Genomic DNA, 12,667 nt, shown 5'->3' with positions numbered 1-12,667 from the left:
TTTGAGGGCAATACTCAAAGGATGCAAGTCTGATTAGACTGGACCAGTGGGGATAGCGTTGCATAATTCTGGGGTCTCAGATTCAGCCACATAACTCAGTCTATGAGCCTACTCAGGACACAGAACTTTGACCACAAAGCCTAAACTTACATTGGGAAGATCCCTCATATCGTTGATAATGCCCTCTAGAATGGATGACAAAGTTACCATAGGGTCCGTTCGTCGCCGATGGATTGACTTGTGAGGCCGCTGAAGAAATCAGATAGAAGTAGGAAGTTAAGGCTCTTCCAAAACACAAAGTATAAATCTAAACAAGTTCTCTGTAGGTTTAGTTTATTAATTCTATGGGTGGATATGCAGATACATGCCTCATGTGCTGTACTGTGGATGGCCAGGAGCAGTGCAAGGACTGAACAGGATGGACAATGGGTAAGTCTGCGAGTCTTTCTGTGACTTCTGCAGCAGCTGGTGATGGCTCAGGTGCTACCCAAGCCAGGCAGCCCCAGGGCCAGCTTCAAAAGTTTGGGTGTGTAGGAGGGGGCTCAGGGTGCAGCTCCCTGGCTCCCACTGGCATGGCCCTGCAGCTCCTTGACGGGGGGACCAAGGGGCTCCACACACTGCCCACGCCTGCAGGCCCTGTGCCCCCGCCCAGAAGGGGTCCTGGGTCACACGCCACTGCCCTTGCCCCGACCCCGAGCACCCACAGACCTCCCCGAAACTCCCTCCTGAGAACCCGCATCCCCCACCCAAGTTTTAGTTAGGGGTATATAGTAAAAGTTATGGACAGGTCACAGGCTGTGAATTTTTGTTTACTGCCCATGACCTGCCCATGACTTTTACTAAAAATACCCATGACTAAAACGTAGCTTTAATAATTGGACATGAAGAGACTAAAATTGACCCAATTACATCTACACTCACATTCAAGTAATCACAGTGAACAGTGGTCCCAACTCGCCGCTTTTTCTTTGGAGGAAGCTGCTGTTTAGGGAACTTCAAGACCAGTGATTTCCTGCGAACCTCATCTGCACTAGAGAAAAGAAACAGACCTCTTATTTCCTTTGCATCTCTTACCAACAAGACTGCTTGCACCTCAGAATCAGCACTGATCCCATCTGGTACAATACCAAACTCAATCAGGATTTAAATACTACATTATCAACAATATATCTAAAACCCAACCACTTTACTCTTGTGTTTACTGCACCTGTGATGAGTATGTCTTTTGCATCAGACCAAAAACTGTCCTTCTCACCACCCATCCCTGCACCTCCAGTCCTGCCCTCACCTCTCAATCAGTTGCTTTCCGAGGACAATTTTGGTCCCCTCCACTTTGATAAGCTCTTCATTATCATTGTGAATGACTGTCTTTTCCAGCTCTTCCTCCTGCTCCTCTGTCATGGCAACAGGGTTGGAGGGTGGGGCATTCGTTTGGTAGTACAAGGGACAGAACTTATTAGTTCTCATGTGTCCAATTGCACCACAGGCTCCACATTTTAACTGCAGAAAAGATCAACAAGGTGAACAATTAAAATTTATTCAGAGTTGAAGGCCAGATGGGAACTATAGATCTAGTCTGACCTCTCACATATCACAAACCATTAAATTTCACCCAGCTATCAGTTTTAAGCCCTGTATAATTTGTACTTGGCTAAAGTATAAGTTCCAGAAAGACATCTAGTCTTAATTTGAAGTCAGAGACAGAGAATCCACCATTTGATTTAGAGGTAAAATAATTACTAATTTACCAGTAAGATAGCAGCTTCTTACTGGCCTGATGTTCTAGCTCCAGATAACATATAAAGGAAATAATTAGTGCTGTTGATTAATCACAGTTAACTCACGCAATTAACTCAAAAAAATTAACAGTGATTAATCACAGTTAAACAATAGAATACCAATTAAAATTTTTAAAATATTACTGGATTTTTTTTTTTTTACATTTTCAAATATATTGATTTCTATTACAACACAGAATACAAAGTGTACAGTGCTCACTTTATTATTTTGATTGCAAATATTTGCACTGTAAAAATGATAAAACAAAATAAATAGTATTTTTCAATTCACCGCAGACAAGTACTGTAGTGCAATCTCTTTATTGTGAAAGTGTAACTTACAAATGTAGATTTTTTTATTTGTTAGTTACATAGCTGCACTCAAAAACAAAACAATGTAAAATTTTAGAGCCTACAGGTCCACTCAGTTCTACTTCTTGTTCAGTCAATCGCTAAGACAAACAAGTTTGTTTACATTTATGGTAGATACTGCTGCCTGCTTCTTATTTACAGTGTCACCAGAAAGTGAGAACAGGCATTTGCATGGCACTTTTGTAGCCGGCTTTGCAAGGTATTTACATGCCAGACATGCTAAACATTCGTATGCCCCTTCATGCTTTGGCCACCATTCCAGAGGACATGCGTCCATGCCGGTGGTGCTTGTTAAAAAAAATTATGCGCTTAATTAAAGTTGTGACTGAACTCCTTGGGGGAGAATTGTGTCTCCTGTTCTGTTTTACCCAAATTCTGCCTTATATTTCATGTTATAGCAGTCTCGGATGATGATCCAGCACATCTTGTTTGTTTTAAGAACACTTTCACCACAGATTTGACAAAACATAAAGAAGATACCAATATAAGATTTCTAAAAATAGCTACAGCACTCGACCCAAGATTTAAGAATCTGAAGTGCCGTCCAAAATCTGAGAGGGATGAGGTGTGGAGCATCCTTTCAGAAGTCTTAAAAGAGCAACACTCAGATGTGGAAACTACAGAACCTGTACCACCGAAAAAGAAAATCAACCTTCTGCTGGTGGCATCTGATTCAGATGATGAACATGCGTCAGTCCGCTCTGCTTTGGATCGTGATCGAGCAGAACCCGTCATCAGCATGGATACATGTCCCCTGGAATGGTGGTTGAAACATGATGGGACATATGAATCTTTAGCGCATCTGGCACATAAATATCTTGCAGTGTCAGCTACTACAGTGCCATGCGAATGCCTGTTCTCACTTTCAGGTGACATTGTAAACAAGAAGCAGGCAGCATTATCTCCTGCAAATTGTAACCAAACTTGTTTGTCTGAGTGATTGGCTGAAGTAGGACTGAGTGGACTTGTAGGCTCTAAAGTTTTACATTTTTATTTTTGAGTGCAGTTATGTATAAAAAAATCTACATTTGTAAATTCAACTTTCATGATAAAGAGATTGCACTACAGTACTTGTATTAGGTGAACTGAAAAACGGTATTTCTTTTGTTTTTTACAGTGCAAATATTTGTAATAAAAAATTAATATAAAGTGAGCACTGTACACTTAGTATTCTGTGTTGTAATTGAAATCAACATATTTTAAAATGTACAAAACATCCACAAATATTTAAATAAATGGTATTCTATTATTTAGCAGCATGATTAATCATGCAATTAATTTTTTTAATTACTTGACAGCCGAAAATTGCTCATGTCACGGTAAGAGTCATTAGCACTTATCTGGAAGTACTGGAACTGGGATATTCTGGACCATGTTATAGGGCAAAGCTAAGCATGGAGTCTGTGACTTATACTTGATATTAAGACTGTGGAAACAGCACCTGTGTTGTCAGTCCTATCCCATAGTTTTCTCCTCTTTCTTCTATCCAAATGAGGAGAAGGTTTGCTAGGACACTGTATTCCACTGGCTTTTCTTCCTTGGATTGCTTTGTTTTACTTCATGCTTAGTTACCTTCAGATCTGGCCGCTCCTTCATTTTCTTGGGTTTCTTCTCTGGTGGGCCCTTGAGTTTTTCTTTTTCCTGGTTCCGTTTGAGCCGCCTTAGCTGCTCCTGGATCCTGCGCCGCTCCTTTCGCATCTCCTCCCGGTGCTGCTCATCAAAGAGGGCAAATTTTCGTCTGGAACACAGAGATTTTAATCTAGGTCTACAAGCGGCCAAGCATCCTTCTGCCAGCCCCGTTTTCCTGAAACTTGAACACCCACAGTAACATTCCTTCCAGAAGAGCCAGAGTGGTGGAGCAGCAGAGCCTTATCCCCAAACGTTCATGAAAAGCACTAGTTTTTTTTTTTTTTAAACACTTCCTCCCATGAACAGGATTTACCTAGTTTCACTGATGGGAGCAGTGATCTCTACACAAGTCAGCATGCAGAGGGTGGATGGGCAGTAGAACAAGATCTCTTTCTTAACGCAGCAATTGTGACACGTCAGCAACACTCCCAGGCCAGGCCAGGCCTGGCCAGTCCTGGAGTGAAGGAGACACTCGAGATTCTGACTGGTTGACCCACATGGCACTGGTCACAGACTATCTGGACAACTCAGTCTCTTTTTTAGATACACTGTAGATTTACTAAACTAGAAGGTATGAAATATCTTTTAAATACCTATGTTAAAAGAATATTAGGATTACAAAGTCGAGCATTCAGATTGCCAGTGCAACCATAATTCAGCCCTCTTATGCAGATGCATTATGATACAGCCTTTAATTACATGATCACATGCCGTTTTTTCCACAGGCCCCTGCCTCATTCAGTGCACAAGATAAACAGTGCTCTCTAAATGGGTGTTAAATATGTTTTGTTATCCTTAACGTGCAATGACCTCAAACCTCATTTACCACACACCATCCAAACTCTACACTGAGTACAGAATTATTAATTTCCTCATGGATTTTTTTTATTGTATTTATCATTATAAATTTTCAAGTGCTTCACAAACATTAATGAATTTATTTTCATAACACCCTTCCGAGCTGAGAGGAGGAGATTATCCCTATTTTCCAGATTAGAAACTGAGACACAAAGAGATTAAGGTCAAAACCGTCAGAAGTGTCCAATAATTTGGGGTGCCCAATTTGAGATGCTTACTGCCCGATTTTTCAGAGTATTTAAAATTTTATATGTTCAAAGCACATCAAATTTTATTGCAATTGAGCACACAGAATTTTTGCAAATGAGGCCCCCCGTGTCTCAAGTTAAGCACACAAAATGAGTACATAGTGCCCACAATGTGAAAAGTTTATGGCAGAGGTAGGGATAGAATCCAATTCTCCATGGTGGAATTCCTCTGCCTTAACCACAAGACTATTCTTTCTCTTCCTGCAATCCCCTGCCTCATTCACCATACACTTCTCAATTTCTGCTATAAGTGAGGTAACGATCCTATGGACAATGGTCTCATTTACTACATAACCCTGATTCATGCCCTTAGTACAGTCCATCCTGTGCACAAAATAGTATGTGATCACGTAACTAAAGACTATCATAAAGGATATATACAAGGCAGTCAGTTTAAGGTTCCATTAGCAGCCTATGCTTTTAATAAAGCAAACTGAAAAAAAATCAGAAATTCTAGCATGTGGAACCATGATGATCCCCACATAACTCTTAGCAGGGCTGAAAACTTTAGATCTACAGCACAGTCCTCTGCCACTTGAGCTAAAAGAGTAACTAGTAGCAGCAGTAAGCTATTATCCTCCATGTGGACCAGTCACTAGGTAGGGAGAGACAAACTTTGCCAGTGGCTTTTATAGCTTTTTGTTAGTCAGGAGAGAAACATAGGGACTCAGAAATCTTGGGTTCTGTTCCAGGTTCTGGTGAGGGGTGTTCTCTAGTTGTTTCAGACTCTTTCTGCCTCTCTCTTTTGCTCCTACCCCCTCTGCAGCTAAAATGAGCAACTGTTGGGGAAATCCTACCCAATCCCTGCAGCACTGGACTAGCACATGCTAAGTGTAAATAGAATTTTTGGAGAATTTATCTACCAGCCTCTGACAAACCTCTGAAGACATGCAAATAGCATTTTCAGAGGCTTACAACACAGCTGGAATTTTGCTGGTATTTCACAAAGACAGCAAAAAAGGCAGCCCTATGACCTGAGGGCAACCCCTTGCCAACTTTCAAGTTCATGCACCAAAGTATAAAGGTACTAGAACTTCTCAAAGAAACAGGTATAATAATTTACACTGGCAAAACATTTCCATTTGCTTAAGTGGCTGAACCATCTTTGTTTAAACTTTCCAAAAAATTCATCTAGAGACAGATATCTAGCATGAAAATTTTCATCCCAAATTATTAAAGTTTGGCAGCGTTATAAAGCAACTGAAACAGGGTCTTACAATGGAAAGAGTTAGGCAACCTTAACTGTAAGTGTGGCTGTTTGCTTCACCTACAATAATCCCAGATATCAGCACTGCTGAGCAAATTAAACCACATTAAAAGACAACACATTTTAAACATAGAGGGGAAATAATGTGTATTTGGACAATTGCACTATTGGAGATGTTCACGTCTCTCTCGAGTATTAGATACTGGACAAAGCCAGGGACTGCTCCACAGGTCATGGGGAACATACCTCTTCCTGCCATGCAGCAGGCATAAGAGCCATCCCACCTGCAGCCAAAAGAGTGCATTCTCAATTGAGTTATACTGGATTCAGTATTTTTCAGCAGTAATTCCCCCACAGCCAGGAACTGCATGTGCCAACACTCTACATTACTGATGCCAGAAGGAAACGAAGAGTCTTCTAAGGCCTTACATGAACTCTTCATCCTTGGTGGTCCGTATTCGGCTGTAGGCATCAATGACAGAGGGCTTACGAACTGTCTCACACCGTACATACTCTTTCCCATCCTCATCTCGAAACGTGCGATAGATTTTGAGGCGACGGCCAGTGGCAGAGGAATTGAGACTGGTTACAGAGGCAGTGTCATCATCTTTGTGAGAGCCTGCTGAGGTGCCCGTAGCTGATGCTGCAAAAGAGATTATTTTAATGGTTTCCAAAACAGTTCATGCTCTAGAAATGTCAAATTTTACATTCCCTTTGTCCTGAGAGATCATGAGACACCAATACCAGAGAACAGGGACAGGGACAAACCTGTTTGTTTGAGAATCTAAGATACCATCTCTAGAATCTAGGATGCAGGTGTAAGGCATGCAGATACCATGGTATGAGCAGAAAGATAAGATGAGAAGTTACAAAGATTTATCTATGCAGGTTCTTTTATTGGTGCTCATCAATGCAGTATCAGCGTCAACAAAGATTTCACATATTAACTGGGAGAAGTTAAACCATGGCACCCAAGTGTTATATAAATATCTAGGTCATACACATTTAGCTTCTGTCATTTCTTCCATTGCAATTTCTGCCTAGATAGCTGCACTATGTAGCTGCCCTGGACACGAGGAAGAAAAATCAGACAGAGGAACCCAAGATACAGCAGTAATGCAATCAATTACTGAAAGGCAAGTACAAACAACAGGAGTACTTAATCCTTAAAAGCACATCTCAAAACATGCAGTCCATAAGCCTAAAAGAAAGGAAAACAACTGGGTTAGCCATGCCCACACATCTTCCTGGAAGCAGGGTTCTGGAACAAGTTCTCCTGTAAAAGGGGTTTGTAAGGAAGAGTTACTCACCTTGTAGTGACTGGAGTTCCTCTAGATGTGTTGTCCCATGTGTAGAACACTTCAGGATTGCACATGTGTTTCATGAACCCAGGACTTGAGATTTTTTCCCTAGCAGAGTTCATGTGGTCCAAGTATGCACTCCATTTCTCACCGTCATCCATACCAGGGGAATAAAGGAGGCTGCCAGACTGCTGCTATCTTAGTTTCTTCTTCACCGCCAGTTCCCAGTACAGGGGAAACCAGACAGTGGGAAAAGCGGGTGCGTAGTGCACTACATGTAGAGAAAATATATCTCAAAGAACTCAAGTCACTGCAAGGTGAGTAACCCCTCCTCCTTCTTTGAATGATTGTACCTATATGTAGTGCACTTCAGAAGATTCCCAAGCAGTGTCTTTGTAAGGAGGCAGGTGCCTGGAGTCCTATGACACAAAAGATTCCAGAACTGCCCTGCCTGGAGAGGAATCAGAATCAGCTGCTTGCACAAGTCCACAGTGTCTAGTAAAACTCCATATGGAATTCCCAAGACATCACTTTAAAGACATCAGTAAGGGGACCATTTTTTAAGGAAGACTACCAATGCTGCCTGAGGTCTAGTGGAGTGAGTTCTCATGCTGCCCTTCAGGGATACATTGTGTATCTCATAGCAGAGTTGGATACACCTGAGATCCATTTCAACAGCCTCTGGGAGGAGATGGCCTCTATGTTCCACAAAAGAGACAGAGTCTAGGGGACTTACAAAATTATTTCGATCTCTGCAAGTAAAAAGCAAGAACGCTGTGCTTGTCTAATGAATGTCACATGACCTTATCTCTGGTAGAATGAGGCTTAGGATAAAACACAGATAGATGGATAATTTGGTTGATGACACCATCTTAAGGATGAACTTAGGATGCAGTCCCATGGATACCTCCTCCTTGCAAAAAAACTGTACAAGAAGGGTCACCAATAAATACCCTTAGGCTCCCCAGTTCTTTTGGCCGACATGATAGCAACCAGAAACACTACCTTCGTAGAAAGATATAGTAGAGAGCAGAATTCCAAGGGTCAGATGGTGACTTAAGGAGGGTTGATAAATAAAACTTAAAATCCCAGGTTGGTACTGGTTTTGCCACTAAAGGGAAAGCTCAAATCATACCCTTCAGGAAGCAGGCAACGATTGGGTGGGGAAAACAGTTAAAGTGGTTACCGGAGGATGAAATGTGCTGATGGCCTCCAGGTGTACCCTGAGGGAGCTAAGAGGTAGCCCAATACATCTGGGGTCTTAGACTGTAAAGCGGAAATTCCTTGGCCGTTACACCAAAACATAAATCTTCCCACTTCACTTTATAACCCGGGTAGAGTTCTTTCTGCTGCTGTGCAGGATGGCTTGGATATCAGACAAACAGGCCTCCTGTAATGCCAACATCCTCCCAAATACCATGCTCTCAGATAAACCCTGTCTGGGTTGGAGTGGCAAATCCATCCTTTGTCCTATTTCCCCTTGTTTTTTCCTACCCCCCCACCCCCCGTTCCTCAGACGTTCTTGTTAAACCCTGGATTTGTGCTGGAAATGGCCCACCTTGATTATCATACACATTGTAAGGAGAGTGATCACTTTAGATAAGCTATTACCAGCAGGAGAGTGGGGTGGGGGGAGAGAAAACCCTTTGAAATGATAAACACCCATTTTTTCATGATCTGTGTGTATAAAAACATCCTCAGTGCATTTTCCACTTTTATGCATCCGATGAAGTGAGCTGTAGCTCACAAAAGCTCATGCGCAAATAAACTGGTTAGTCTCTAAGGTGCCACAAGTACTCCTTTTCTTTTTGCGAATAGGCTGCTACTCTGAAACCTGTCCTGGGTTAATAGCTGACATATCAGGAGAAGGTGGAGAAGAGGCTGGGCAAACAGTTGTGGAAGCATCAGGTAACAATCATCAGGCCCAACCCACTGCTATACAAATGACTTGCACCTTCTCCTGCCTGATGTTCCTCAACATTCAAGCTAAGAGAGGAATTGATAGGAATGCTCCCAAACACTATCAGAAATGCATCACCCAGAGATCTTCTAGAGCAAAACTCCTCACCCTTGTTGTTAACCTGGGATGCAAAGAGGTCTGTGGATGGGAGGCTGCACACCTGAACCATCACCTGGAGTAGGAGGTTGTGTAATTCCCACTCACGTTCTGTGGAGAAATATCTGTTCAAAGAATCTGCTTGGGTGTTGTGGATCCCTGGTGGATGGACAGTGGATAGGGTTATTGCATGGGAATGCACCTGCTCCAAAGGGCAATGGCCTCCACGTACAGCTGTGAAGTGTATGCTCCGCCCTGCTTGTTAATATAATAGACGGTGGTGTACAGCCTGACAACTACCTGGATTGACTGGCTGCGGATGCAAGGGTGGAATTGTTTGCAAGTTACTCTGACTGCTCTTAGCTCCAACACATTGATGTAAAGCATAAACTCCTGAGGGGACCACATCCCTGGGGAAACCTGTTCCTCCATGTGAGCTCCTCAAACTAAGAGGGACATGTCTGTTGTCATAGTTTTTGTTGGAAATGGGGAGTTGATTGGAACCCACACACATACTGTCCTCCTGTCTTCTGATCAAGTAAATGAGGTTAAGACCGTCTGGAGAACTGTGACAAGTAAGTTGAGACTCTGTTTGCCAGAAGCATAGATGGTCCACAACCAGGCTTGTAGACCTCTGAGGTGAAGTCTCGTGAATGGTATCACATCAGTACTCACAGCCACACGACCCAACAGCGCCAGATAGGATCATATGGACATTCTGGGGCTCAGACAGATTTGTTGTATGAGCCCAGTGTTGGAGAGGAAGCAATCACCTGTAAATATGCCCTGGCTGTAACAGCATCTAGACTCTCCCAGAATAAATTCTATTCACAGTGAGGATTCTAGGGTGGATTTCTCCAGGTTCACCCTGAGCCCCAGTCTCTTGAACAGATGTAGAAGTATGCTGGTTGCTCCTTGTGTTTCCTGATAATATCGTCCCTTCAGGAACCAACCATCTAAGTAGGAGTAAACTGTTACCCACTGCTGACAGTGAACTGCTACAACCAACAGTACCTTGGTAGACACTCTAGGTGCCACTGAGAGCCCAAAAGGGAAGAACTCTGTTCTGCTAGTGCTACTGACCAACGACAAATCTCAGGAATATCCTGGGTGCTGGATGAGCATCTATCTGAAAGTAGGCATCTTTGAGATCGAGGGCTGTGAACCAATTCTCTAGATCTAGAGACAGATCAATGGATGACATGGTCACCATTCTGAATTTTAGGTGGCAGGTGAAAGTGTCCCTGAGGTTCCTGCAATAGGTCTTCCAATCCCCTGTCTTCTTGGGGACAAGGAAGTCCCTCGAGAATAATTCTTTTCCCCTTGCTGTTGGGAGGTACTAACTGTATTGCTCCCAGGGTGAGGAGAGACTACCTCCTGCAGAAGAATGTTCTCATGAGAGGGGTCCCCAAAGGAAGATGGGTAAGGGGGTTGGAAAGGGAAGAGAATTGGATGAGACACCATCAGTCCATTGTGATTTCTGTCCAGGAAGATATGGGGTGTGAAAGTCAGCCTCCAAAAAGGGAGCTGAAAGACAAGACGGGTTGTGCAAATCCAGAAGGACAGTTGGTGAGCAGCTCGTGACAGTCCTGGGCTGAAAGCTGGTGGGGAACGCATATTGCCATCAAAGTGTTTTTTTTATTTCGTGGAAAGGTAATTTGATAAAGCAGAAAATTCAGAAGGCACTCAAACTGTTTTTGAAGTTAAAATATTCACATAAATGCTTGCTGGGTGGAAAAGGGGAATTAAGGGATGTGACCTTTCGAACCCTTGCATTCACACCCTACACACCATTGTAATAATCTTCGTACAAAATATGACTTACGAGGTATCATTTGAAAACTAGTAACGCACTGGTCAATAATACCATGGTGATATGTGCGCTGCTACATTCTATGTAAAGTCAGGAACATGAAATTAAAATTACGACTGAAATGTGTTTACCAGACACGTCTAGGGAGGGGGTAAGCCTGTTTCTCAAAGACAAAGGACAAGCTGACACCTCTTGCCAGGTGTCATCAAAGTTAACTGGCCATCAGTTTGGGGAGGTTTAGGTTGGATATTAGGAAAAACTTTTTCACGAGGAGGGTGGTGAAGCACTGGAATGGGTTACCTAGAGAGGTGGTAGAATCTCCTTCCTTTGAAGTTTTTAAGATCAGGCTTGACAAAGCCCTGGCTGGGATGATTTAGTTGGGGATTGGTCCTGCTTTGAGCAGGGGGCTGGACTAGATGACCTCCTGAGGTCCCTTCCAACCCTGATATTCTATGATTTTATGATCACCCGTCAAGTGGCCATTTTTTGGCAATAATGGGGGACAGGAACAGATTGATCTGTGCTTTAGCAAACAGCATGGAACCTCTTTCACCATGAGACTCCAGGTCTCCATCCTCACAGTGGGAAGGAACTTTACCTAGGGGAATCCCTCAGGAAAACACATTTCAAAGGGGGACCAGACTACACAAGTGAGATGCAAAAATACCCCAGATATTTGCTTGCTCTTGCTCTCTCTCACCTAAGACAAGAAAGAAACCAAGCTCTGGACTTTGGGAGGGGTTCTGACCTGAGAATTTGGTCACACCTATTGCCTGGAACATGTGGTATGGATTTTACCTCTAATGAAGTCTAGCTTATTAAGTTCTAGCTACTAGAAGTAGTACTTACCTTGTACAGCAACGATGGTTCTTCGAGACGTGTGCCCCTATGGGTGCTCCACTCTCGATGTGCTTGTGTCCCTTCGTTGCTGATCAGAGAACTTTGATAGCAGTGTCTGTTAGGCCTGCACTTGCGCCATCCCTCCTCATGCCCTGCCATGCGGCTAGTCGGCGCATGCTGGCTAACCCCCCTCAGTTCCTTCCCTACTGCAGAGTCATTGGCAAGAACCCTGAAGTAGAAGGGAAGAGGGTTAGATGTGGAGCACCCAGAGGGACACACATCTCAATGAACCATCGTTACTGCACAAGATGAGTAACAACTTCTTCTTTGAGTAGCGTTCCTATGGGTGCTCCACCATAGGTGACTCCCAAGCAGTATCCCTATTAGCAGTTTGGGACTTCAGAGTCGGGTCAGTTACAGATGACAGTACTGTGGAGCCAAAGATGGCACTGGAGGCGGACTCCCCAGTGATCACACAGTGTTCTGCAAAGTCAGTCTGCATAGTGGACTGACACCCATGTCACTGCTCTACAGATTTCTGATAGGGACAGTCTTGAAGAAGGTG

At 43.3% G+C, this 12,667-nt stretch overlaps 1 protein-coding gene across 4 annotated transcripts in view; it reads right to left on the bottom strand.

The window, feature by feature from the left end:
* TAF1 (TATA-box binding protein associated factor 1) overlaps positions 1 to 12,667 on the bottom strand; it is a 140,178-nt gene that overhangs the window by 41,514 nt on the left and 85,997 nt on the right. For all 4 annotated transcript variants that reach the window (XM_037909739.2, XM_037909740.2, XM_037909742.2 and 1 more), the window contains exons 24-28: positions 6,522 to 6,735; positions 3,723 to 3,888; positions 1,289 to 1,500; positions 922 to 1,030; positions 151 to 249 (exon numbers count right to left, since the gene is read on the bottom strand). In XM_037909739.2, coding sequence (XP_037765667.1) covers positions 151 to 249; positions 922 to 1,030; positions 1,289 to 1,500; positions 3,723 to 3,888; positions 6,522 to 6,735 — 800 coding nt within the window. The remainder of the gene's footprint in view (positions 1 to 150; positions 250 to 921; positions 1,031 to 1,288; positions 1,501 to 3,722; positions 3,889 to 6,521; positions 6,736 to 12,667) is intronic.

Source organism: Chelonia mydas, chromosome 9 (genome assembly GCF_015237465.2).
Source record: "Chelonia mydas isolate rCheMyd1 chromosome 9, rCheMyd1.pri.v2, whole genome shotgun sequence".
Classification (NCBI taxonomy): Eukaryota; Metazoa; Chordata; order Testudines; family Cheloniidae; genus Chelonia; species Chelonia mydas.
The sequence above is the reverse complement of the archived record's forward strand: the minus strand, read 5'-3'. Positions and strand labels throughout refer to the sequence as shown.